This window comes from Coccinella septempunctata, chromosome 4, assembly GCF_907165205.1.
Source record: "Coccinella septempunctata chromosome 4, icCocSept1.1, whole genome shotgun sequence".
Lineage (NCBI taxonomy): Eukaryota > Metazoa > Arthropoda > Insecta > Coleoptera > Coccinellidae > Coccinella > Coccinella septempunctata.
The window spans coordinates 24807024-24834650 of NC_058192.1; the positions used below are offsets into that span (position 1 = coordinate 24807024).

Sequence of the window (27627 nt, forward strand, 5' to 3'; positions counted from 1 at the left end):
TGTTCATCCACGTAAATTGTTGTATGCAGGAAGCATCCCTTACATGAAGGGCTCATTTAGGGGAAATTATGACTTTTATACGTCCATTCAAAGATATTCAATATATTCAGAAATACAAAAATTTTATGGATTTCGATTTGGGAATCGGGTGACTGTCAAATTGTTGTTTGGAAAGTCGAAGTTTTATGAAACCTTCTGTGAGTGTTCATTCGTCAATCAATTTGTATACTGTGTCTTAAAGAGACCATACCATGAAGAAATCATGAAAAAGCATGAAGAAATTATACTAACGGGCTTGAATACAGGTCTTGTATACATCTGTAAGGTTTTTTTCAATTGTGGTTCTGAATATTTCGTAAATAATATGTAAGTAACAGAAATGTGTATCCTATGACGGTAAATTGAATATTGGTTCATATCAATTTCTGATCTAAATTGTAAAAACTCAGTTTATTAATTCGAAACGTTTTCACAGAAAAAACACCTCTCACGTAACTATAGCAGATAACCATGAACACTTGTATCCTAGTCAAAGCTCTATTCGTTATCCATAATTTCAAATTTTTGTAAATTTCTTATAGATTGCAAATAAAAATTTATCACATCCAACAGCGTATTTCACTGATACCAATTGATACCAAACAATCTTCAGATAAGAATCAACATCCTGATCACAAAACAAAACCATCCTTTTGTTTTGTCGCTCAGGATGTTTGTTTTCTGGTCTCAACAAGGTCAATATTGAAATTGAATACAAGGAATAGAATTCGAATTTCGCGCCCCTCAATTATAAAAGAGAAAACTGTTAATGAACAGTTTTTCTGTATTGATAATACGTTCTCAGCGCCATCTCATTGTCAAATGTGTTTTCACTGGCCAAAATGTAGTCGGTTTTTAGTACTAGCGATATGAGGGCGTTTCCTATCTTTCTACTCTATAATCTTTGATCTTCCCAAAATGTAAACAATGATGACATTAACCTATACCTACATCGTAATTTTGCATGGAAAGTGAAAAGGCACTTTTAAGGAAAAGTTAATTTTGCCCAAAGTGCCAAAAGCATTTCTTTCATTGAGTCAGATTACAAGAATCCAAACAATCTGAGGCGGTTAGAAAAATTCTTGGTAAAAATTTTAACCGATGTCCACTATTTCCATACGTAAGAGATGTGAATCTTGAACGTTTTATGTTTTTTTTTGTAAAAAGGTTCTACCTATTTCAGTACACGGAACCCTGAGGTAGGTACGCCACTCGCAAAACGTCCCTCAGGGAAGATCTAGTTGAGCCAATCCTGACCGAAAACTGTCTGTTATAAAGAATCTTTTCAGTCCGAACGACCAAATCACTGCGAATGCAAATATCTCGCAGTTTATGAAGAAGACACGATCGAAAGTACGGGCTAAATCGTAAAGTAGGTGTGATCAACTGATCTACCTGCATAAACAGCCCATGTTCAAACGTTGAAACATTCCAACAACTAGCTATGAATCCATGTTCAAAGCAATGCATTGAAAATTATTTTCTCCATTGGTAACGGCAACTGCTGTTAGGTCTATATTTTTTAGGAGACAGTCGATCCCCTCTCCTGTTTATACACAGACGCTATCCTCCAACAACTATGTAAACGGCGAGTCGTGACATTCTCAAAATCATTACCTAATTCTTATTTCTTTTCCTCACAAAATTGTTCTCTATGGAGCATGTTATTAACTTTCAGAGGTGAAACGATTTTTTCATTGAATTTCCAGATAAAAAATTTATCGAAACTTCTCGCCATTCGCTACAATCTTTGAGTATTGAATACTCAAATCAAAGCTACAATTCGAAAATAAAAATATGTTCGTGAAGTGCTGCCATCTTTTCGACGAAAGCTGAAACTATCGTAATATATTTGTTACTTCTACTGATCTGAGTGTTCTGGCAACACCCCATATTTTGCTAGTCTTTCTCCCCTTAAGGCATATACGGATGGCGAAAAATTCTCGTGGTATAAACCCCTCTTAATGCTCAAATGATGGATTCCATTCCATACTCTTAAAGATGACAAGATCTAAGGATATTTATCTGTGCAACAGAAGTCATATAGAGAACGACGCAGATCTTCGTCATGGTAGTATTCGTCTCATTGACGTTGTCACACATGGGTGACAAAATATATTCATACTATCATAGTATATCAAGTATTGAAGGGTTTAATACTCAATGATACTATCTTATTTAGATGTTTTAAGTCTCACCAGTAACGAAAAAAAGTGGTGAAAAAATTTATGAGAACTTATGTTTCACAGGGCCAAAAACCTAGGTCTTGTTGTCCGGGTTTCAAAGCACAAAAAATGTACGGAAATAATAAAAGTTTATTTCGGATGACTAGATACATAAACATTACATAAAATTACATTTAATTACGACAAATAGAAAACGTAATTGTTTATGGGAATTATCACAAATTACAAATGTACAATCAAACTGATTCCAATAAAAAAGTGCAGAAAAAAATTTCTTTGCAACTATATTCTGAATCAATTCATTTGTACATTTGTTGAAAAAATGAAATTGAAACTGTCTTTTCGCAATGATGAAACCTAAAATAAATTAACTAATGAAACGCAAAATTATGTACAATACTTTCGATCTTGTTTGTGTGAATGAACAAAAATAAATTTAAAATTGAATTAAAATCCTCCTACTTTCATGTAGAATAAATATTTGATGTACCACAACATTTGTCATGTTCAACAATAAAAACTAAATTTTTTTCTAAGGAGAACTGAGAAGAACCTGAAAGTTTACTTGCTTTGGCACACAAGATTCTGTGAAATATTTCAAAATTGATTCAACTGAAACAATTCAAATAGACATAACCCAGTAGCCCAGACTTATCGTATCCTATCTTATCCATTGCAATACTCGCATATAAATTTCGCGATTTAATTTTATTCCTCGAGTTACAGTAATGTTTGTTTCACACAGGTTTCACTAATATCCAGTAACACATATTTGATCAAGGAAATAATCTAAGATCTGGAAATGTTTAAAACGTGATTTTTGGAAATAGGCATTTTTGTCAAATTGAACTACTGGATTATATAGTCTTGATGAACATAAAAATCTAGTATTATTTCCTGGAAAACTGAAATATGCTCAATTATTTACAAAATATTATCAGAGTAAAATTATCTAAAACTAATAAAATTCCAGACTTATTATTCGATGTGCATTCCTATTTAAATGATTGTGGACACAGAATGAACAGGAGATTTTGGACCATGAAATCTAACCAATTCTGTCACAGTTATTGCTATCTGTACCAACCCTTTTCCTTCTAAAACATCAGCTGCACAACAGAGAAGATTCTGGAAATAAAGAAAAATGTTTATTCGCGAGATCTGAAGAAAATAAGACACCATTTAGAAAAAAAATTGTCAGTAGCGTGAAAAGGGTGGAATTACGAATTACACATAAGTCGATTTTTCTACAGATAGTAGGGACTTTTTATCCGAATTTTATAGATAATTAATTGCAATCAAAATGATACGACGGAAGAAAAATGCAATACCATATTTGAATATTTATTTCAGTTATAAAAAGTATACAATAAAAAAACTCTGAAACATAACTAAAAATATCAACCAAACAATTATTTCTTCTAAATAAAAGCACCATTCTACACTTCTACCAAGTAGAAGAAAACAATAAAATTAAATAAGAAAAAATATATTATTATAGTTACTGCAAAAATTGATCTGTAGAAAAAGGAACAGAAATTCTATGAGATTACTATTCATGGAAAAGAAAACAGTCTTTATTTGTGTTTAATACTGGAGGAAAAAATGACTAGATATTTTTCAATGCTATGTTAATATTCCTGTAGATCATAAATACAGAGATTCAAATGCAAATGCAATGAGATTCTAACTTGAAACGGTTAATTTAAAAATATTTCTGAAGTATCTTAAATGAACACTATTCTGATTGTATTGTTATTACAAGAAAATACCCTGTTGGATCAATGGAATTTATGGGATAAATTTTGAATAATAAATGCATCTTAAATAATACTACGAAGAATTAGCTGCCTCATAGGACTAAAACTATCTAACTTAAGTATCATTTCAAGGATAAATTGCGAAGCAGTAAGATTCATTTCAAAGCAAAAAAGTATATTTCAAACTTTGGTATCACTGTGCTGTTCAGTAACGATACTAATATTTTATAATTCTCAAGAAATATAGAAATGAAACTCGATAAGTAGTCAATTTCATCAGCCTCAACTCAAAACGTCATATTTGTTCTCGTTACATTAATACTGATAATACTTTCTGACTCAAAAAGAGAAGGTGAAGCGATTGGAAGAAGGCACCATTGTCTTTCCACACCTTATTTGAAATCTAAGTTGTTTACTCATTATTATATATCTTAACAATAAATGAATTTATGGATGTTCCAAACCAATCCTTCTATTCAACAAATTTGAACTGGTTCCAGTTAAAAAGAATATCCAACAAAAATTTCGATTCGATATAAATTATCAATAAATAATATGCTAATAAATCCGTTTTTCATTAACCTACATTCACAAACGATCTACGTTTGGCTTTAACCAATTCCTAAATTTTCACAAGAGGCACCTTCGAAGCACAAATAATCACAATATGTCATCAAAATCAGATGAAAAGCGCAATAAAATAATTCCTGGAAAATTCATGAATACTACATACCTATATAAATATGGAATGTGTATGCTATATCACTAACTCCATTACACAGAATAATCAATTCTACAATTCGAATAACTATTGAATATCAAATATTCACACAAAAAATTTTTGATTTCTGATTTCATATTTATCTAGAATATAAGAGATATGAATATCAAGATATTTCTTTTGTATAAATCAGTGGTACAAATTTCACAAAAAGTTAGATGAAATGTGTTTTCATTACAAAATATAAAGTATTATTCTCAAAAGACACTTTTTTAGTATTGAAGACTTTCATACTATTCTCAAGGCCCCAGTTTCGAAACAAAATCCTTTTAGTCTTATTTTTATGATGAAATTATGTGGAAAATTTCATAAACAATAATTTTGAACAAATATGTTTAGCATATTTGACTGACAAATAAAGATGAAGATAGAGAATAGTCAATTAAAAAAAAACCTTTTTGAATAACTTCTATCAGTGACTGCAAAAAAAATTGTTATGAAATTATGGTGGTGGTGGAAATATCATCAGAAATACCAAAGTCCCAAAGAAAACTGCCAGCAGTAGGAGTGAGACTGTGGTGTCCTGCAGGGTTCTGTTCTGCTGAGCTGGTTGTTTTCTTTCCGCATAAGTCTGCTCCTGTTCACACAGGGCCACAATGGTATCATAAAGACAGGGTAGGCCTCTTCCCTCTAAAGCCTCGGTTACATCTAGGGTGCTGCATAGCCGCCCCTGCAATCAACACCCACAGTCTCACTCACTATTTTCCAAACGTATGGCTACAATCATATTTACAAATTCGTGACAAATTTAAAATGAATGCAAAGAGAATTGGAATCTATCGATGTATCATTACATTGCAATGGTATGGACCATTTCATAGATAGAATCTGTATGCAATTATTGTATATACTCATATGGCATATTTCAAAATTTACATTTTCCTTGGGATAACAAGGTTAGCATGGTATTAATTTGCATTTGTTTTTACATCTACCAACACAGACTTGGGTCTTGTTTAGCAGGACGGTAACTAATCCCTCAAACAGTTCCTAGCCACTCGAAAAACTGAATCTAGTTTAAGATAGCAACTTCTATGCGCGGGCATATCAATACACTTTTACTTCCAGTAGTTCGGTGTTGGGGAATAAGTTACCGGCCTTCCAGTTTTCATCAGAATGTTGACCATCCCAGTAGCATGAAAACGTTGTAAAATTTAGTAATCCATGATCGTGATAAGGGATCATTTCCAGAAAGTATTAAAAATATTACACGCCTCTTCATGATTTCTGAAATGATCTCCATAACTGATTATAATTAATATTGAATAAGATCTTTTCCACATAAATTAACCATTCTTAATCGTAGAATTTATTTGTATTCATTATTGTGGTAAGAAATAAACCAGTGTTTATTTCTTACTAAATTATATCAATACAAAGATTAAATAATCTAAAAGCACGAATTAACGATTTTATTCTCATTAGTCTAAAGAGACTGAATTGGAGCGTTGATAAATGTGCGTGGTTCATCATGAACGAGAAGAAAAAGTCCTTTTGTCCCACAATCTTCATTAATTGTTTGTGACGAATAGTTTTTTGCATAAATGTTCATCCTATTCTTCAACTATACAGTGATTTATTTCTCGTTCATTCAAATTATTTATCTTAAAATTATAGTTGGGGAGCCGAAGAGGGAAATTCGGGATTAACTCGAGCGTGTCAGATTTATATAAGGGGACATACCTTGGACCCTGTAGAGTACCTCTACCAAAAAGTAGACCTGTATATAGGGGGATTTGTCTAGGACAGCCTGTCAGAATAGTAAAAAAAAACGATCATTGTACATACTCGAGGGTGTCAGATTAAGATATATGTGGTTAATTACATGTTGAGAAGTATATATTCTCTCAATCTGACAGTGAAAAATGTGTGGGAGGGCGTCAAAGTTGCAAAAAAAAACGTCACGTGTACATTCTCGAGCGCGTTGGCCTTCTTTCTTAATTTGAAGCTAATGATTCAAGAATAACGGAAAAAATATAATCTGACAGTTTTAGCAAGCCGAAACAATAAAAATTGGCCATAAAGGTAACAAAAATCAGTTTTTTTGAATTATCTCCTTCCCTGGGCTTCAAATCTTTTTCGCATTCATTATAAAAGTTGTGGAGCATAACATTTTCTACAAATTTAGTTCCAGGCAATTTTTCCTACGTTCAAACGTTTTTGAGATGCGAGGTGTTTAGCGATACATGGTGAAGCGAAAATTCACTCGTTGGAAAATAGTACATTCTAAGGTTCAGTCACAGACAACACAAAAATTTTCGAAAATTTCAAAATTGTCATAATAGAAATAACTAGTCATTTTGACAATTGTAGATTAGACTGGGATTCTACATTGATCTTGCCCTTTCGCATGTGTGGCTAAGCTTCTCGCCCTTATCGCTCTCTAACTCGAGAACGGTTAAGAGTATTTGAAATTGCTTCAGACAAAAGTTGTGTAGAATTTTATTATCTACAAATGTCATAATGAATACAAAAACGATTAGAGGTACAGGGAGGTAAATATTCGAAAAAAAGGGATTTTTATCATCTTCAAAGTGTCAGATTAAGAAAACCCCCCTGATTAGTGTCAGATTAATGGGTCAACAGGTCTACAACACCCAGATTAACCATCTGTATAAAAATCTGATACGCTCGAGTATGTACAAGTAACGTTTTTTTTTACATTTTCAAAGGACCGCTGTGACCTTGCGTCACGTCCAAATTGTCAGTCCTTTGAAAAGTAGCTTCCTTTGGATCCAATTAACATATCCTCCAAAAATCTGGAAATTTTTTTTGTTTTTTTCAATTTTTCCGTATGGCCAGTCCAACCGCGCAAACTGTCAGATAAGCATGAATTCATTATCAGAGACACGTAGAGCATGTACAGTATCTTAATCTGACACGCTCGAGTATGTACACCTGACGATTTTTTTTTACATCTTTGAGACCCTGCAGACGCTTTTCCCACCGCTGAAAGTGCATACATCTTAGAACCTACATTTCTTTATACCATCTAATCTTCAAAATCCACGACGCTCGGGTAAATCCCGATGTAGCATCGTCGGCTCTCCAACTTTTAGTATGTACGTGGCTCTACTCTGAGCAGCAAACAAAAGATCATATCCTTCTCATCAAACCGTCAATAGTGTTTATGGTTGACTGAACTGGCTTTTTAGGCTTTTGGGATTATCATAATGAATTCAGTTTCTAACACCGGTTGAATAGGATGCAAATACATTTTACTGTTGAAGGAGCAGTGTACAGATTTAATAATATCAGGGTTACTATCGGAATGAGCGGTCCTCAATTCTAAATAGCATTTCCTCTTCTCTCTTTTTCAATCACTTTCGACATTTTTATAATATTAATTAATATTAGTTGTGGCAACGTAGTTATGGCATTTCATGAGTGCCAACCTTACTTACAAAAACTTAAGAATATTATTCTGTGGCCAACCGAGTGCTTTTATCAAAGTGAATGTATAAGTATAATGTTGTCGCGTGTCAATGTGTTGTCATATGTGTGAGTTCATATGCGTTAAAGCGAAGAACTCCTTTTTCCGTTCCTGATATCCGATGATCAAGTTAAACGAATATACGAATTGTACGAAATATTTCTCGGAGATAGAATTTTGTGTCTCAACATTTTGCTTAATAATATTACATACTTCGAGACGGAAGTGCCGATATTTTCACGTGTGGCATTTCACTTATATCGTTGATATTTTCAGTTAGTAAATAGTAAATAAATATATGTGTATTCCAATTGTGATGAAGAAAATACTTGTGTAAATAAACGTGTGATTTACCCACACCCATTCAACCGACTAAGCTCAGTTATCTTTATATAGATAGGTGTAGTCAGTTGCTACACATTTTGTCGCCCAACGTGGGGGAGACTAGCGCTTTGATTCCTATAACCTGATCTCATTTTTCGTTGGTGGAGAGAACTTTGAACTTCTGGCCGATCCCAGTTTCGGGTTCAAAAATTCATTTTTTTTTTGAATCGCCACCTCGGAGACTTTTGGGTCATATCTCATTACAGTTGGTGCTGAACTCTCTTATGAGATTGTGATTAGAGTTCCGTCAACAATGGATGACGAACGTGAAATTTTGAGAGGTTTGTTATCCCAAGAGTCTTCAGATCGCAGTTTCATTATCTCATCCAATCCTTTTTCTTTCAAAGAGAATGTGAAGGAATCCAAGAAAATTTTAGTAATTTCAAAGAAGTTTGCTCTAAATTCAGCTCGAGTTCTCCACAAGTAGGTTATAAGTGAATATTTTGTTTAACCCATTTAACTCGTAGAATCCATCAGTTGAAAAAGATGAGTCTCTTTAAAGAGATGATGAGATGAAGGCTATTTAAAGAGGTTCTTATGTTAAAATCCGTTATAGCGAAAAAGGTTTCTGCTCCTGAACCTTTCACTCCCTCTACCTCTACTTCTGTGAGATCCACAGGTATGCTCTATCTTCTCTTAATGCGGAAACTCATTCTAAATGTATCCCTGTATACAAGTGGGGTGTAAAGAAGTTCTCAGGAAAAGAACCATTGATTCCATTCCCTTAAAGTTTCGAGGGATTGTACAGATCTATTCGAATCTTTTGGGGATTTGTTTGAAAACAAAGCTCGGACGTATCATAACAACCAGAATCTTTTTTCCAACTGGAACGAACTTGTTTTCGCAGTTAACAACTCTTTGTGGAAGAGTAAAGGACGCTCTCTGTTTGAGTGCTTCAAACCAGTTGGGAGAGCTGCAGGTGTCTGAGGCTCTTTCTAACGTCAAATGTTGAAAATGTGGTCAGGAAAACCATCGATATAATGAGTGTCGAAAACGAATAATACATTTTTGATCAAATTCAACTGCCTTTCTGCTCACGTTAAAAGGGTCCACAATTCCACATCTATTGGAGGTCCTTCAGGCCAAAACCCTGCGGAAAAGCAAGGGTGAACTAGAAGAATTTATTTCTTCGACATCTACAGCTGTGGAGATTTCAGATTAGTTTGATTTTTGTCACAGATTTCGTCCTCCTAATTCTCCCAAAATCAACAGAATTTCTCTAAAAGAAGGCAATTCCTTATTGAAGCTGCGTCAGTAGGAAAATCGTCCTTATCTAACTGTTCATGTTGGAACTGAACCTATATCCTCCTTGGATGATAGTGGGATCAATGCTACCATTTTAGATAGTCTTCTTTTCATCTTTTACCAAAATTGAATTTATGTCTTAACTAAGACGTATCGGTTTATCTGACTAAGGCCCGGTACTTTCACGAGCGAATAAATAAATTTATTCGATAGATAAGTCTTATTCGTAGGATAAGTAAAAATGCAGTCTTTTCACTTTCAGATAGTGTTATTCATCGAATAAATCTGTCATTGAAACTCGTTAATAAGATTTTATTTGTCATAGATCGAATATCGGTACGTCATTAATGGTTGAATTTTTAAGATTCTGGATGTATGGTTATTTTTTGTGTGATTTTCACGAATTATTTGCTTTGTAGTTGGAATTACGACAATTTCTACAATGCGGTCTCTTATTTTACATTAATCAGTGAAAAGTAGTGAACCGTGTTTTCACAGAATTGTTATTCGTCAAATAATTTCATCTGAAAGCACCGAAATAAGGTATCCTTCAGATAGGAAATTATTTGACAGATACTTATTGACAGTGAATAAAATTTATTCGAAGGTGAAAGTACCGGGCCTAAGGCAGATGGAAAGCCTCAGAATACCCTTGGCTATGTTCATTTTCCTTTGAACGATGTGGTCAAGGTTCTCAATTTATTTGTCGTTCCCTCCATAACTCATGATTTAATATTGGGTATGGATTTCATTGAAACATTCAACTCTTGATTTCAGAGATTTCACCTACAATTCCTTGTGTCATCAACGTAGAATTTTAATTTCCCTATGTGGTTTTCGGTCACAGACTAATCAAGCAGTTCGAAATTGCCGAAATTGGTGCTTTCCATCATTTCAAGTATTTCCTCGATAACTCTGAAAGTTTTCATTTCAACCATTTTTTCATAAGAATCCCATCACCATTGAGTTTTTACGTATGTCATACTGAAATAATCAGCCAATCAGGTATCTAACGATGCAAAGATATACTGGATGTGCCATTTGAAATAAGAAAGTGATAGGTTGTTTCCGGTATAACCAAAGCTATACCGGTTCTGAAAATATTCCAGGGAAAAATCTCATTGCCGTAAGCCCTAGAGAGAGAGAGAAAAACTTTATTGACCAGTCAGTCAAACGGCTATCGACCTAGGTCTTCCAGCCAGTTACATTTGCTTATATTAAACAAAAATAGTATATTATATTAAAAAAGTTATCATAACGATTTCAAATATTCGAAAGCTGGTAGCAGAGGTAATTTAGCTTTAGTTTCTCCATGGTAATGATGTATCAATGGGTCCACAATATATCTGTTCGTATGATTTGAGATGAACTTTTTGCCAAGTTGGTTTATTCTATCCAGTATAGGTTCTATATTCGTTGTGTCATATAAGAGTTGGTTTGACGGATTATGCATTGGATTGTTAGGGTTTCTTAGTTTAGTTATTTTTCTTAGGCAAGTTCTTTCTGCTACTTCGATGTTTTTAAGTGTTGTTTTCGGGGTATTCAGGAATGTCGTAGAGCCATACTCCAATAAAGGCCTGCAGATCATCTTATAAATTGTGCTCGCTGTTTTGGTGCTGATTCCTGAGTTTTTGTAGGTAAGCGATCTAAAGTGTCCGGCTCTGGTGATGGCTGCTTTCTTTTGTGTTTTAATATGTGTTTTGAAGCTCAGTTTGCTATCTATTTGAATGCCAAGGTACTTGCACAGGTTTGTAGGTATGACCATGTGGTTTCCGAGTTGGATATTTTTGGAGTTTGCATTGATTTTATGGTTGAAAATTATTAATTTTGATTTATTTGGATTTGGCTGTATTCTCCAACGCCTCATCCATGCTACAGTGACGTCTGTGAGTTCTTGTAATTTATCCATGCATTTGTCAATTGTTTTATCATGAGTAATTAAAGCTGTATCATCGGCAAATTGTAATATGTAAGCTTGTTCGTTGATTCGATGTTCTCTTTGGTTGTTGTGATTGTACATGTCATGACAGTATAAGTTGTATAGCAATGGAGAGAGAGTTGAGCCTTGTGGGAGACCTTGTTGTGGTGTGAACTGCTCTGAAATTTCGTTTTTTACACGAACCTGAATAGTTCTCTCTACTAAAAATTGATTAACTATTTTCAGCAGATAGATTGGACAATGAAGGTGGAACAGTTTGAATATAAGTCCGACATGCCAGACACTATCGAAGGCTTTTTGTATGTCCATGAAAAGGGCTGCCGACTTTGTTCCCTTTTTCTTGTTACACTGTATGTTTGATGTTAGGATTAGTAAAGGGTGAGTGGTTGAATTTTTGGTTTTGAATCCAAACTGGTATGGTGGAACAGCTTCTCCTAGCTTAGTACGAATCCTCTCTGATAGAATTTTCTCAAACGTTTTTCCCAGTACAGATAGCAATGTGATGGGTCGGTAATTCTCTAGCTTAGAGTGGTCCGTTTTAGCCTTTGGAATGGTAATTAGAATGCCTTTCTTCCATTCGTTGGGAAAGTAAGAGTTTTGGATGCAGAAGTTGTATATTTTTATTATTGTATTGTGAATACCAGGATCCAATTTCCTCAATATTCTCCTGGGCAAGTTATCGTAACCGGGGGCTGTGTTTTTTCCGTGGTTTAGAGCTTTATAATATTCTTCTTCTGTTATAGGTTCTATGTTAGCTTCTGTTTCTGTGCAAGGAAAGCTGTGTTGGTACCAGTACTCTACTGTTTTTTTGTGGTCTTCATCGAAATCTCTGTTAATAGTTTTCCTGTAGATATTTTGGAAGTGTTTTGCAAAGGCTTCTGTAATCTCTCTGTCGTTTGTCGCAGTTTTTCCGTTAGCTTGTATAGGGTTACTTAAGTTGTGGGTTGTGTATTTAGATAATTGCTTAATTGTTCTCCAGTATGTTCGTCCTTTCTGATCTTCAATTTCCTTGCATGCTTGTAGGTATTTGTGGGATCTGTAGTTGTTGATTAGCTTTTGGATGTCTTTATTGAGATTGTTGAACTTTGTTTTCAGGTTTGAATCCTTATTGATACTGTACTCCCGATATAGTTGTTTTTTAACCCTGATTAGTTTAATAATGTATGGAGGAAGTGTTTGACTATAATACTTCTTCTTCAAAATTGGGGTTTGGTGTTTTATTATTCTTGCCAGTGTACTATGGAACAGTGTAATATATGCTGGTGTGACTTCTGCTTCTAGGTTTATTTCTTCCATTACTTGTTTGTTGACTTCCTCTGTATTGCATTTTTCAAATATAAATTTGGTTTCTTGAGGGTATTTCAAGGGATTTTTTTTAGTATCTATTGTGAACTCAATCGCCAGATGATTCGAGCCTAAGTCAGGAGTGAGCTTAATTCTTAGGATGTTATGCTTAATATTTCTTGTGCACAATATCATGTCAGGTGTAGAGTCTGGGTTGTTTTGCATTAAGAATGTTGGAGGGGTCTCCAGTATGGTGAAGTCAGAGTTTCTGAGAAAGTTGTTTAGCTGTACCTTTCTTCGAGTATTTATATTGAAGTCTCCCAAAATGATGCAATGTTTGTACTGAGATGCTTTAATGAGCAGGTTCTCTTCGATCAGCCGACTAGAGTGGTGCATGTAAATCAAGAATATGTGAATTTTATCGTCTTTGAAGGGGATGGTGAAATGTAAAACATCGTTCCAAGCATTATTCAGATGTGGTGGGTTGCTTTTTCCTATTTGAACCATTTTTTCAGCCATTACTAGTGCTCCTCCCCGGATGTTTTGATTCAAAACACTTCCGTGTTTAAATATCGTTCTCCAATCTCTGTAGTGAAAGTTGCTGTTTTCTCTTGTCTTGGTTTCTACAAACATTGCACAGTTTATGTTGTTGTTTTCTATATAATGGCGTATCAACTCTTTTTTGTTATTGATACTGTTTATATTACAATAGACTGCCTTAATCATTGATAGCTTGATGGAGTTGTACCCCTTCTGAGGGTTCAGTGTCAATTGATCTGGGCTCTTTATTCATGTCGAACATAAGCACATAGAGACGGTTCCCTACGAAGGTTGGGATAGTATTTATTCTATATGTTTCCATGAATCGCTTCTGCAGTTTCTGAATGAGTGCTTGTCTATCGGAGTTCTTAGGTTTGTTAATTTTGTTTATATATGTTTCAATTATGTAATCGTGTATTGTGATGCTTTTGTGAATTCTACTCGTTTCGGTTTTGTCTTTGTCCATTTCTGAGCTTTTTTTGTTGATTGACCTTATTTTCACGTTAGGTATCCCATCTATAGGTTTTAGTGGTCGTTTGGGACATTTTGTTGACCATGCAACGTGGTCTGTTGAATTGCATGCATTACATTTTTGTGGTAAGTTCGTTTCGCATTGGTTGTCTCTATGATTCCCTCCACATTTGTTGCATTTAATTGGTTCCTTACAGTCCTCGGTTGTATGTGTGAACTGTGAGCATCTAGTGCAGGGTATGGGAATAGGGTCTGGTGGATAACTGGGTTTTACTACATAGTGCCTGCATTTGTAATAAATCCCTTCATTAATGAGTCTCTCGTAAGATGTAATATCTCCTGTTATCATTCTAATGAACAGTGAGGGCCGGTTTGTTTTTTTTGAGATGATCCTCTTGCAGTAACGATATTTTATTTGGTTTTTGGTCAATAACGTAGCAATTTCTTGTTCTTCAATTTCTATCTCTACATGTGAAATTACAGCAGAGTACGATTCAGAGGATCTTCTTATTGGATTATGTGTTGTATTTCCCATTGTTTCTGTAAAATTCGTTATGATTTCATCCTTTTTGAGGTGTTCCAGAGCTTTAATTAAATTGACTCTTGTATTGTCAGATTTGATTAGGAATCCTTGCCTTGTTGGTGTTATTATATCTGTGTTGTCGGGTAGTATTTTTATCCAAGCGTTCGCAATTTGTATTCTAGTTGTGTTGGGTAGTGTATTCATATGGAATAAATTTTTGAATGTTTTGTGCATTGTATTTGGTTTCGCAGATGTTTGATTGCCTCTTATATCATTGTCAGTGTTCATGTTTCGAGCTTGCCTGTTTTGTTTATTTGTTTTTTCTGTTTGTTGTGTATGTGGGAGATTCGTACGCACACATGTGCCATCTTCGGAATTCCCATCAGGTGTTTTTTCATAGTCTATGCGATAGATTGTCGCTGGTGTCGCCGATGCTGACTCAGGTGCAGATGGAGTTGTTTTTTTCTTAGGGCTTCTTCCATGTACCATTGTCGTCTATCTCCATTTCCGTGTAATCGCCGTCGCTTGTCGAATCCATGGTGACGACTGTTAATTGTTGGAGCACTTTACTGATATAAAATACCGATTATGCAGAGCGTCGCAAGAACAACCTTCCGCGGCAGATGCTACACGTTGACTGACACGTAAGCCCTATCATACAAAGTTTCGGCAAAAAATTATGATTAGTTCTACATAAACCTCTAATAGGTCATCGCTGTGACTCACCCTGTATGTATATTGGCAATAATGTGATAGATAACTATCATAGCAATAGTAACAAAGCATCAATCAATATTACTACATGACTATAAACTATTCCATTATTTGATTGCTCAGGCGTCTGTATGTTATTGGAAAGTTGAGAGGGTGACAGTGACTATAAGTCAGAGACACATGTTTAATTTCTTTTTATGATTCAATGAATTTCGTCAACAACTTGAAATATTTATTAGTCTTAATTTTCTTAGCATCCAAAATTGTGGGAAATACTTCAAATAGAAAGGATTCATTGAATAATGTATTACAAAGTTTATATTTCTTCAAAATTGAGAGTTCTCCAACAATGTTGAAGCTGTATGTACAGGGTGGGCAAAATTCGTTGTCTACTGAGGGGATCTCGAAAACTATAGCAGCTAGAAGAAAACGGATGACACATTCTCTAGCTCTTTTTTCATGACTAATCCAAATCTAAAAACAGAATCGACCTTTCATTTTTAGATTTCGAGTTATAAACAAAAATTTATATTTTGACGATTCCGAAAAGTTCTCATAACTTATTTGTCTTTGAAGTTACAGATCTGAAAGTTAAACCTTCTTAGGTACTTTTATACGTAGAATCTACTGACAAAAGATTTTTTTTCTATTCAAAAATAAAAAATTCAATAAAAGTTTGCATTTAAAAAAAAATGAAAGTTCACCTAATGATTAAATTAAAAAATATTTTGAGCTCATCAGTGGATTCTACGTAAAAAAGTGCCTGTAGAAGGTTCAAGTTTCAGGTTTGTAACTTCAAAGACAAAAATGTTATGAGAACTTTACGAAATTGTCAAACTCAAAAACGAAGTATCGTAGGAGGCTTTGGTTTTCACCAATCTTTGTTTCTCCGAAAATGAGCTCGGAAATGTGTCATCGGTATTCTCCTAGCTGCTATAGTTCTCGAGATCCTCTCAGTAGACAACGAATTTTGCCCACCCTGTATATTCAAAGCCAATTGCCTCTATCATATTGGATGAGTTGCAATAATAATTCAATAAATCAAACTCACCTCATCAACACCAATTTTCCTGCACGCTTCTATGAAATTGTCAACATTTCGCCTACATCGGGCCATTGTGAGCTTTGGCTGAAGAAAAATTAATTATAGAACAATTTCAATCATCATATAAAAATCATACTTACAACTGCAGGCGAAGGAACGTGAATACTTGCAACCGACCTAGGTTTAATGTGATTGGCCAGATGACATAAGACAACGCCATCTGTTAATGAAGAAGCTAAATCATTTGGCAGTGCCATTTTCAATCGAGTTTCAATTATCTGAAAAACCAAAGACATTCAATATATCACTTTGATCCCATGTATTTTATCATTTGCTAAAGAATCGCCTTTGATAAAGAAATTATAAAAAGTCAATTCTGTACTCACATTTCTCAATTGATTGATCAAATCGGTTTCTTCTCTTGCTTTGTCAATTTCTCTTCTCATTGTGAAAGTCATTTTGTCAGGTGCAACTTCAGGATTCCAGGAAATATTCCTTGGGGTAGCCTTATTTACCCCATTTAAGCTTTTCACGTTTCCACAACCATTCAAGTTGTTCTTCAATGGCGAATTACCGTTCTGTTTATTATTACCAGAAGGAACATTGTCATGAGATAGTATACTAGGAGAGTTTGTTTTAAAAGGTGATGTAGGCTTTACATAATCTTGGATGAATTGCGGGCTACTTGAATTAGAGGTCCTATTATGTTCTACATTTATACCTGAAACATTTCAACAATAGCTACTTAAAAAACGTGAAATATTGAAATTATTAGGAGAAAGCTGATCATAGCACATCATCCTGAACAAAGCCATGCACATGTAGAATAGGAAAACTTAATCAGATGCAAGTTCCAAATTTGAGCGCATGATTTGATTTAGTTTGTTATCATAGGTGGTTATGAGAAACGATGAACAATTTTTCCTCTGCCTACCACTTTAATTTTATTCGCCGAATTGCCTTGTCGTGAATACATTTGATGAAAATTATGTTTTCCTCTTATCAAATAACTAAATGATTGAAGAGGGAATTTTTTTTTCATATCATTAAACTAGTTTTTGATGTCATGATATTATATTGATTGTTTAACTTGTTGGTCTAACAATCAAACCTGCCACCGCAACCTGTACGGTCTATTGTGGCACACAAAGTATCCCCTTGAGCTCGAGGAGATATATGTACAGGGCAAATTTCGATGTTTTAGCACTACAACTTTTAAACCAGAGGAGACAGACAAAAATTTGATACCCCATTCTCGTTCTCTTTTTCTGAGAAACTAACAAGAGTAGTAGTCATTTTTGGCCACTTTCTTTTGTTTTCGAGTTATAAGCGAAAATTGAAAAAATGGCGATTTCGAAATAAATTTATATCTCCGCTACTACTGATGATAGAGCTCTGAAATTAAAACATTATGCAGGCACGTTTTTAAGTAGAATCCAGTGGCGTGTTTGCCTTTTTAGCAGGATTTTCAATTACGAAGCTATAACCCAAAGTTATGATTTTTTGAATGGGAACACTAGATGTCTGTGCAATTTTTGGAAAGCTTAATTTTTACTGATTTCAAAAATATATAACATATGGTTTGTATCAATAAAAATAATAGAAAATGGTCAAAAACCTTTTTTCTCAATATTTCTATGGTTTCTACTTTCAAGGTCAATACAAATATTGTGTAGACTTCAGAAAAAAGTTCAAAAATGGCGACTTGCAATGTTTTCTATCGGTTGCCAAATTGGATGAAATACTTTGAACATACTCGACTGTCTTAGAATTTTCGTGAAAAATTTTTACAAAATTCGAACCATTTTTTTTCAAATTACAGGGAAAAAAATCACACCCGAAATTGTTGAAATTTCTTTTGAAATGCCGTGAATCGATCGTTGCTTGGCAACATAAATTAATATGATAAGAGTATTTCCAATTTATATTAAACGAAAAGATCCAGAGTGGGACAGCCTTGGACAATGGAGTGTTCTCCCAAATTTCGGGTTATTACTGTAAATATAAATTTAAACTTAATTCGCTGCTCAAACAGTCCAAATGAGGTTTTAAATAGCTTCGTTACTCGTGCACAAGGTGGCAACAACGCCTCTGAGTTGTCTTCATATACAGATTACGAACATTTAACGCCGAACATAAGGAATTCAATGAGAAAGAAAAGGAGGACAGTAGAAATGCTATCGCCCAGTGCGAGAAGAATTTTATTACAGGTGATAAATCATTCAGTAGAGGCATAATATGCCTCATATTATCATATTGAGGGAATGTTTCTCCCGGTCTCATTTTCACGACTATATTTGTTCATACAATATTTATGTTTGTTTCTGTATAATTTATCGTTGTTTTCCTTTGATTAGATTTGTAGGTCCCAATAAACTCACTTAATTTTCGCTCAAACTATGTGTAAGTACAGTTAACACAACATCAGTAATACCATAATATATTTACATCAAAATTGAGATTTAGTGAAAAAATTAATTGGTTAAAAATTAGATGGTTAATTTCCTAACTCAAAATTCCAAGCAAGACACCATATAGAAACTCACTATTTTTCAATTGGAAGCATGCATCCTATAGAACCTGATTCTACATACTAATGATTGTGTGATTTTCAGTTTGAAGACATGTATATTATTTCTACAATCTCACCATTTCCATTTGTGTAACTGTGATTGGGCGAGAATGTTGTATTTCTTGACGGTTGCACTTTTTGGACTGGTTTTTTACTTGTATCGTCGAATATTTTCTTGGGGCTACCCAACACAGAATTTAGGGGTGTAGGATCAGACTTTGAGGTAGCCATAGAAGACTGAGGTGAATGATAGTGCGTTGGTGTATTTGGTTCTGTTTTGTAAGAATGTTCATCTGATTCTTTGGTTCTGTATACAGAAGGAACTTCCTGGGCTCGTTGTTGTTTTAAGGCTTCTTTGTATTCCCTAAAAATAAAAATTTATTATTATACTTCTCTAATAATTTGCGTAAAGTGAGATATTGCTTATCATTTAAAAAAGAAAACCCACATTTTTTCGTGAACAATATTAGTTTGTCCTTTTGACTTATATAAAGTGAACATTGATAATGGTGGAGTATACAGCGGGGGTAAAATCTAACACACAAAATTCATATCGTCAGTATATAAATGATTTGTAGCAGAAATGCACAAACAGGTTAATTTTTATTTGAAACTGAGAGTGAAACTTTATGTGGAACCAGTGGAACTGAGGAGTTTGTCATGCACCCTCTATGCAGGGCAGTTGAAATTATTAAATTACTCACAACGGTTTTTCGCGGAGTGGGTGAAAATTTTTCGAAGCATTTACTGATTCATTTTATTGAGTAGAATACTTTAAGCGATTAAAATTCAAAAGATCTTTGTTACACATAAATACAAAAGAAACAAAACATTCAACTTCTCGGCTGCAAATAGAAACTTGCCAAATATTTAAACGACAATAACATTTTTCGGAAAGTTTAGAATACAATTGAAGCACGAATAAAAAAGAATTTTATCTTCAAAATTAAAGCATCATGTGGATGAACATTACCAATAGTTGAATGAATGACATAATGATTACCTGTATGTTTGAATTTGATGTAGAGGTTTCATTTTCTCCTCATAACCATTGCTATGTATAACGTTGTTATGGTCAATAACTGGACTAAGACGAGAACTGAAAAAATTCAAACCACAAATGTCAACAAACAACAACTTGTTAATTGATGAGATTGAAGACAAACAAAAAACACATAAGTTACCGAGGTCTTTATTTCCTACAGAAACTCTTATAAATTATAACGAATATTAGAGCTATGAATTGAATAAATTTGTGGAAGATGTACCAATACAATGATTTCTGATAGGGCCTACAAAGAAATGTAGATATGAAGTAAAGTCAAAAAAATTTATGCGTGTTGTCGATCTAACTTGTACTAACCTAACTTCTCCTAGGCTCTTGTTGTCATCTTTTCTGTCAGATTCATCTTCACCATTCTCGGGCCCAGGACTTATAGTGGAAGGCGTTGACAGAGAAGAAGGCGTTCCATTCAATTCTGTGCGTGTTGATGTAACTGATGGATTGGAGCCTGTCCAGGTTTTGTCTAGATCACCTAAATCAATAATTGAGTTTTCTTTAATGTTGATATTGATAATTGATGATTTGAGAATTCGGTCAAAAGAGGTGAATTTGATTTGAAGGGGGACTTTGATACCCGATGTTAATTTTGCAGAACCAGTTTGAATTTCCCTCAATTCTAATCGTTGACATCCGTGATATAGTAAATCTTCTACTTATTATATATACACTGCGCAAAAAAATTAACTCACATTATGGAAATCTCAAATTTATTCTACAACTAAAGGTGTTCTCGATGATAGTTATTTTTATCAGAATTATGCATGCATATGTTATCCACTTTCAACGGTTTTCTTCAATACAGATGTTTTTTCCCAGCAGGAATAAAAAAAGATGATATTATCAGATTTTGAATGTATTGGCTCCATTCTAAAATCAGTTGTTCTCGATCAATTCTAGTGATCAATAGTTTTTCTTTCGTTTGATTTTCTACATTCGATCGCTATGCAACGGGAAACACGCAATTTGACCCAAGAGGAATGTGCCCAAGCGGTAGTTTCGCGAGAAGAAGGGTGGACATACACAAGAATTGCAGAAAGGTTTGCAGTTTCCCATACAAGTGTGTCCAGAATGTTGCAGCGATGCAGGGAGACAGGTATGAATGTCCGAAGACCAGGACAGGGTAGACCGCGGGTAACAACTGCCATTCAAGAACGTTACTTGAGAGTTTCTTCGTTGAGACAACGGTTTGCATCCGCTCGCCTCCTTCAAATTCAGCTTGAGCAAACTCATGAGGTGCAAACTAGCACTCAGACAATAAGAAATCGCCTCAGAGAATATGATTTAAGGCCTCGTGTCGCGGCAAGAGGCCCAGCTCTTACCCCGGCCCATCGAAGGGCGCGTTTGGATTTTACGAGAGAGCATATCCATTGGGAAGAGGCCGATTTGGAAAGAGTTCTCTTCACAGATGAGTCTAGATTCTGCCTCCACTATTGTGATCGACGTTCCCTTGTATACAGACGTCCACATGAAAGATATGCTCAGTGCAATTTCCTGAATACTACTGGTTTCGGGGGAGGATCGATTATGGTATGGGGTGGAATATTTTTGACTGCTCGCACAGACCTAGTGGTCGTTGATAATGGAGCTATGAATGCTGATAAGTATATAAGGAACATTCTTGAAGAGCATGTAGTGCCATTTGCCCCATACATTGGTGAAAATTTCATTTTTATGGACGATAATGCCAGACCCCATCGTGCGCGCATCGTTCAGGAGTACCTTGAAGAGGTTGAAGTCTCTCGAATGGAATGGCCAGCAAGAAGTCCAGATCTCAATCCGATTGAGCAGGTTTGGGACAACCTCAATAAAAGGCTGAGAAGTTCAGAAAATCATCCAGCTACTCTTAATGACTTAGGGATCCAACTCGGAGAAATCTGGGAAGGATTAGATCAGAACATTTTAAGATCACTCATTTTGAGTATGAACCGTCGTTGCCGAGCTGTAATTAACGCAAGGGGTGGAAATACCAAGTATTAAATCACTTATCAGCATTTCAGTATTTTGAAAATTGTTCATTTTTTTTCTTTCGCATAAGATTCGGTGAAATCCTGAGTTTTTCTTCCATTTAATGTGTCTTGTTTCGTTCAAAACCGTCCCGAGAGAACATAAAAATAAGTTATAAAGTCAATGTAGAGTTAACTTTCATTAAAATTGAGATTTTCAGAATGTGCGTTAATTTTTTCGCGCAGTGTATTATTATATCGAAAGTCAAAATAGTTCCTATTTAATGCAATGTAAACTCAAAAAAGTTATTTCACCACACTGTATTTTTTCAACCGAGGCGAATTGTGAAAAAAGGTAAAGGAAATAGTGTTTCCTTCGACGTCAGGAATCTTCTGTTGGAATATAGGTACTTATGTACAAGTCACTCTATAGACTATTTCCCATAGTATATAGCGCAACTGCATACTTCTCATTCCCTGGTTTCACAAAACGTGATTGATAAATCAGAGCCAATAAAAAAACAATTTTAGAAAAAAATTCCACATAAACTAAGCCTAGTTCTATAAATATGATTTATCGTCTACAGCAGTTGGAGGAATTTCTGTGAAACTATATGGGCAGGCCATATTAAATAGACTTCATCATTGAGTTTGAAAGAAAAAACGCCTTTTACCTACAGCAAGATTTCTGAATTCATCTCCCTTTAATTACCTAATTTGATTGACTCAACTTTGAAGGGTTCTTATAGTTGTTACATTTTTAAGAAATCTGCATGAGTGGTTTAGTATAAAACAAAAATATGCTCAAATATACCTGTGATTTCTTGTGACCAACGTTTATCGTCGCTACTAGTACTATAACCGCTATCTACATTATAACGCTTTTGTTTCAGTCTATCTAAGTGTGTGGGTCCAGGTGACCCTCCAGTCTTCTTTGTTCTTCTTCCTAACGTCCCACCCGCGGTGAAGTTACCACATTTGGCTTCCAGTCTCAAAGCCTCGGTTTCAAGATATTTGAAGATGTGTACTCGACCCCTTTTGCAGAGCTGCGGAAAGAATATCTTCAATCTCATAACATCAATGCTCAATTCATAGATCATCGCAACATCTCAGTTATCCTTTATTTCCATATTCGTAAATGATGGAAAACAAACGAAGCAGTTGAATTTTTAGATTTCGATTTTCTTTTCCTGATATTTTTCGATTCACATTATCATTATGACAAACACATGAAGAAAGTGATGAAAATTCAACCACCAACATATATTTTCTCGATTGCACGAAGGTCTTTGTCGTATTATTATCTTCGAACAACCTTGGACAATTCCAATATATTTCGTATCGCTTACATCTGGGGGATGCATCTTCAGACGAATTTCAGATTACAAGTTGCCAACGCTACATATACCATCCTAGTGGCCGAAGTCTTTTGATACTTTCTTTAAAATCGATAGATAATCAAATTTAATTTCGGGGTAATCATAATCCAATGTATATCCAATTGCTACAAGTTACGACTTACGGAAACAAGTGTTTTATACCAAAATCATTAAATGAACAGTTAGTTGATATATTACACATTCTGCGAAATATATTGACACTTCAAATTCATTACAGGAGTAATGTGTCAGTGAGATGATATCTTGGACAAAGATCCCTCTGAAGACAGTTTTTGCTTAATTTTGGCCTCGAAATAGAAACATTAATTATTATTCCCAATAAGATTTCTACTCACACTGGCGGGCGGACTTGTAAACGGGTTATCCTCAAGTAATAAATCTATCATTGACTCCATATCCCTCAGTTCCACGGGTAATGTACTGAGTCTATTAGCCCTCAGGTCCAGCCTGACAAGGCTCAGCAGCGTAATGTCAATGGGCAAAGCCAAGAGTAGATTATTTCGGAGGATAAGAGATTGCAAACTCCGCAGTTCGCACATTCTTGGAGGAAGATGTGATAATTGATTACAAGAAGCATCCAGCTCGGTGAGCTGCGACATTTTGCTCAACTCATCTGGAAGACTTTTGAGCCTATTGTTCGAGACCAGGAGGATCTGAAAAATAGAAAATAAAAAGTTATATTCAAATCCGAGATGCCATGCAGTCATGCAATCATAACGAACCAAAAACGTTATTACTCAGAGATGTATTCATGAACTGTATTTTAAAGGTACAATATTTGAAAAAAATTCAATATGTGCACTTTGAGCAGTCCTGATGAGAAATATGGCGTTATTGATTTTTTTTACGCCTACCCATCGGATTTAAAAGCACCATATTTTTTTTTTTTAGTACTGTGGCTACATTTCCCCAATGACATTTTCCAAAAAAAAAAACATTTCTTCATTTTGATATTTATAAATACATCTTTAATTCCTAAATTTATTAATTGTTCTTGATGTTAACCCTCTAATACCCAAGTCCGCCTTGAGACTGGTTGCATATAAGTGGATACAAAATTATTCTGCCCATGTCCGCCTTCAGTATAGGTTCATTTTGTGAGAACAGGTGTTAATGTAAATCAGTTAACTGTTTGCGAAAAAAAGATGTAGATTACTTAAGCTAATTTGAAACTATACGGAAATAATTATAAAAAAGGAAAAATAGGTTAAAATAGTTTACGAATCCAGTTCAAATTCTTATTTTAGTTATTAGTTTTTAAGGCTGTACAAACCCGACTTAAATCAACAGTCGAAGTTTGGGAATTTCAATAATTACATCTCAAGCTTCTTGAAACAATTGTTGAAATAATTCAACAAAAATCCGAGAGTAGGCACTGGACTCACCTGAATGGGTAATTGACATATTTCCCTAGGAAGACTGGTTAATTGATTCCTACTAAGATCCAGAAAACTGAGGCACTGAAGATTACTCAATCCATCTGGCATAAATCTGATTGCGTTGTGATAACATAGAAGCTTTTCTAAGAAGTGGAATGATGTCACTTCCTCTGGAAGCTCACTAAAACGATTTTTCGACAAATCTGCAACAAAAAAAAACAAGATTAACGCTGAAATGATGGGGTATTAAAAAATTGCAATGAAGTAGTTTTTGCATATATGTTACAACTATGGATATGTTGTTTGTTGGTGAATTGTTGACAGAATTTATGTTAATCAAAAACTTATATCGAAGTACAACAATTCGTTATTCCAAAGAATATGCGAATCACGTGACACATAGCGCGTTTCTCGTATTGCGGCCTCCAAGGCTGTCTATTCATTTTACGTTTTGTTATTCCTACGGCGTTCTTGACGAGCAGCATACCGGAAATCGTGTTCTTTACGAAAATGGGAAAATATTCATGATAAACTGATAGGTACGAATATGTTTTTCCTTCACAACTAAGGTGGGTTGAAATTTAGCATGTGTCAAAATTTATACTGGGAATTTCATGCAAAAATGGATCTTGTGTACAGATTCATATCTTGAAGCAAAGGAAATACAACATGAATCGGTTTTCCGGACTTTCAGCCACAAATTACGAAACATTCTATAAACACCTTGAATATAAATCATGATCAATTATTGGGACTGAAAACATTCCAAATGCTTTTAATCACGTAGAACCATTTTTCCCACGTACTCAATGAAAAAAATAGCAGATACAGTTTTCTGTTATGTGAGATTTACTAAAAATTGAGATGAGATGTCTAAAAACATGGTGTACTCACTCGTCAATTTTTGAATGCAATGACATTTGACCAACTCGAGAATAAAAGATTCGTTTTGTGGCGGCGCCACCATCTCATTTGATTCGTTCTACCCTTGTTCTATCAAAGAAAGTATTCGAATCATTTTCAAAGATCCAGAGATTATAGAGTAGAAAGATAGGAAACGACCTCATATCTCTAGTACTAAAAAGAGTAAAAACCGACTACCGTTGGCCAGTGAAAGCACATTTGACAATGAGATGGCGCTGATAACGTACTGTCAATACAGAAAAACTGTTTAATAACAGTTTTCTGTTTTATAATTGAAGGGCGCGAAATTCGAATTCTATTCCTTGTACTCAATTTCAATATCGACTTTGTTGAGACCGGAAAACAAATAGCTTGAGCGACAAAACAAAAGTATGGTTTTGTTCTGTGACCAGGATGTTAGTTTTCATCTGAACATTGTATGGACTCAAGTGATATCAATGAAATACGCTGTTGGATGTGCTATATTTTCATTTGTAAATCATAAAAAATTTACAAAAATTTCAAATTATGGAATAAAACTCCGACTAGGACACAAGAGTATAATATGGTGATCTGCTATACGTCAAAGGTGTAATTTCTGTGCAATAGAATTATTTGAATTTGTACAATATACATATATCAGAAATTAATATAAACAAACCAATATTCAATATACCATCATAGTATGCACATTTCAGATACTTACATATTATTTACAGAATGTTCAGAACCACAATTGAAAAAAACCTCACAGAGGTATACAAGACCTGTACATGTTAGCCTGTCCGTATAGTTTCTTTATGCTTTTCTTAGGATTTCTTGATGGTATGATCTCTTTATGACATAATAATATGATATGTTAATTTATAGATCACCTATTGTGACTGGATCAACACCTGTATGGTTTTTTGATTTAATAAATACATTACTTACTTACTTACTAATATAAAAATTGTTTAATGAATGAACGAAACAGTCAACAGCATGTTTCATGAAACTTTGACTTTCCAAACAACAATTTGACAGTCAATTGATTCCCTAATCGAAATCAATAAAACCTTTGCATTTCTGAATACATTGAAGAAGTAGCAACTGAGAATCTCTGAATGGTCGAATTAAAGTCATAAATTCCCCAAAATGGGCTCTTCATGCAAGGGATGCTTTCTGCATACAACAATTTACATTTTCATGGATGAACAGTTCTCAATTGTCTTGCAGTAAAATGTTCGCTGCACATGGTTTAGTCACTAGTGTTTTCAGGCCATTGTCAAAGAGGTTCCTCTTTGCCATGAAAATTTTATCCACGTCGAAGTACTGAAAATAATAATCCATGAATGACCGAGTGACATGTTTCTAGTCTTAATACTTACATTTCCATTATCCTTGCGGACGATTTCATAATAAAACCTAAAGTCCTTTTTATTTTAAAGCTTCCTTTAACCCTACTAAAAATGACAGTAAAGGAAGCTTTAAGCTTAAAGAGACTTTGAATTTGATTATGAAACTGGACCTTAGTGAAGTAGAAAACTTAATTTCGGAAAATCGATTTTATTTGATCCATAGCTCTTCACCATGCAATAATTTTCAAACGATATTTAGAGGTTTTCACCAAGAAATTGGACGAAAAAAATTCGATAATCAGCAACTAAAACGAGCTAGATGAACAAAAGACGGTGTCGGTACGAGAATCAAAACCTCTTTGATCAAAACGGCCATCTGAGATCTTACATCATATGTTTCTGCAAATGGCCCTCGAATTAATATTTTAACCAGTCTTAGGGTTTAAGAAATACATTTGAAACACAGATGGCGCTCACATCCTTTAGTCGCTTCTTTCTCATCTTTCTCCTCTATTATCTTTGTAAAGATCAATTGACAATAAGCTGTCAATTCCTAAATAGCGCTACCTTCAGTGCAAAACGAAACGTATCCCTTATTCTCAACATTGGAAAAACAGAATCTAATCAGTGCAACCACCATGTTTTTAGACATCTTAAATAAAGCTTACGGGAGTAATAACTGA

General features: G+C 34.5%; 1 protein-coding gene across 3 annotated transcripts in view; it reads right to left on the reverse strand.

The window, feature by feature from the left end:
* Window positions 1-2336: 2336 nt before the first annotated feature.
* LOC123312350 (leucine-rich repeat and calponin homology domain-containing protein) overlaps window positions 2337-27627 on the reverse strand; it is an 88490-nt gene continuing 63199 nt past the window's right edge. Inside the window, exons 2-11 of one of the 3 annotated variants that reach the window (XM_044896729.1) lie at window positions 24708-24904; window positions 23658-23975; window positions 22737-22968; window positions 20280-20451; window positions 19920-20015; window positions 18994-19280; window positions 16731-17065; window positions 16485-16622; window positions 16351-16428; window positions 2337-3353 (exon numbers count right to left, since the gene is read on the reverse strand). In XM_044896729.1, the coding sequence (XP_044752664.1) occupies window positions 3225-3353; window positions 16351-16428; window positions 16485-16622; window positions 16731-17065; window positions 18994-19280; window positions 19920-20015; window positions 20280-20451; window positions 22737-22968; window positions 23658-23975; window positions 24708-24904 (1982 nt within the window). In that variant the 3' untranslated portion in view covers window positions 2337-3224. Of the gene's footprint in view, window positions 3354-3897; window positions 5437-16350; window positions 16429-16484; window positions 16623-16730; window positions 17066-18993; window positions 19281-19919; window positions 20016-20279; window positions 20452-22736; window positions 22969-23657; window positions 23976-24707; window positions 24905-27627 lie in introns of those variants that run through there. The other 2 variants (XM_044896727.1, XM_044896728.1) reach the window with 2 other exon arrangements.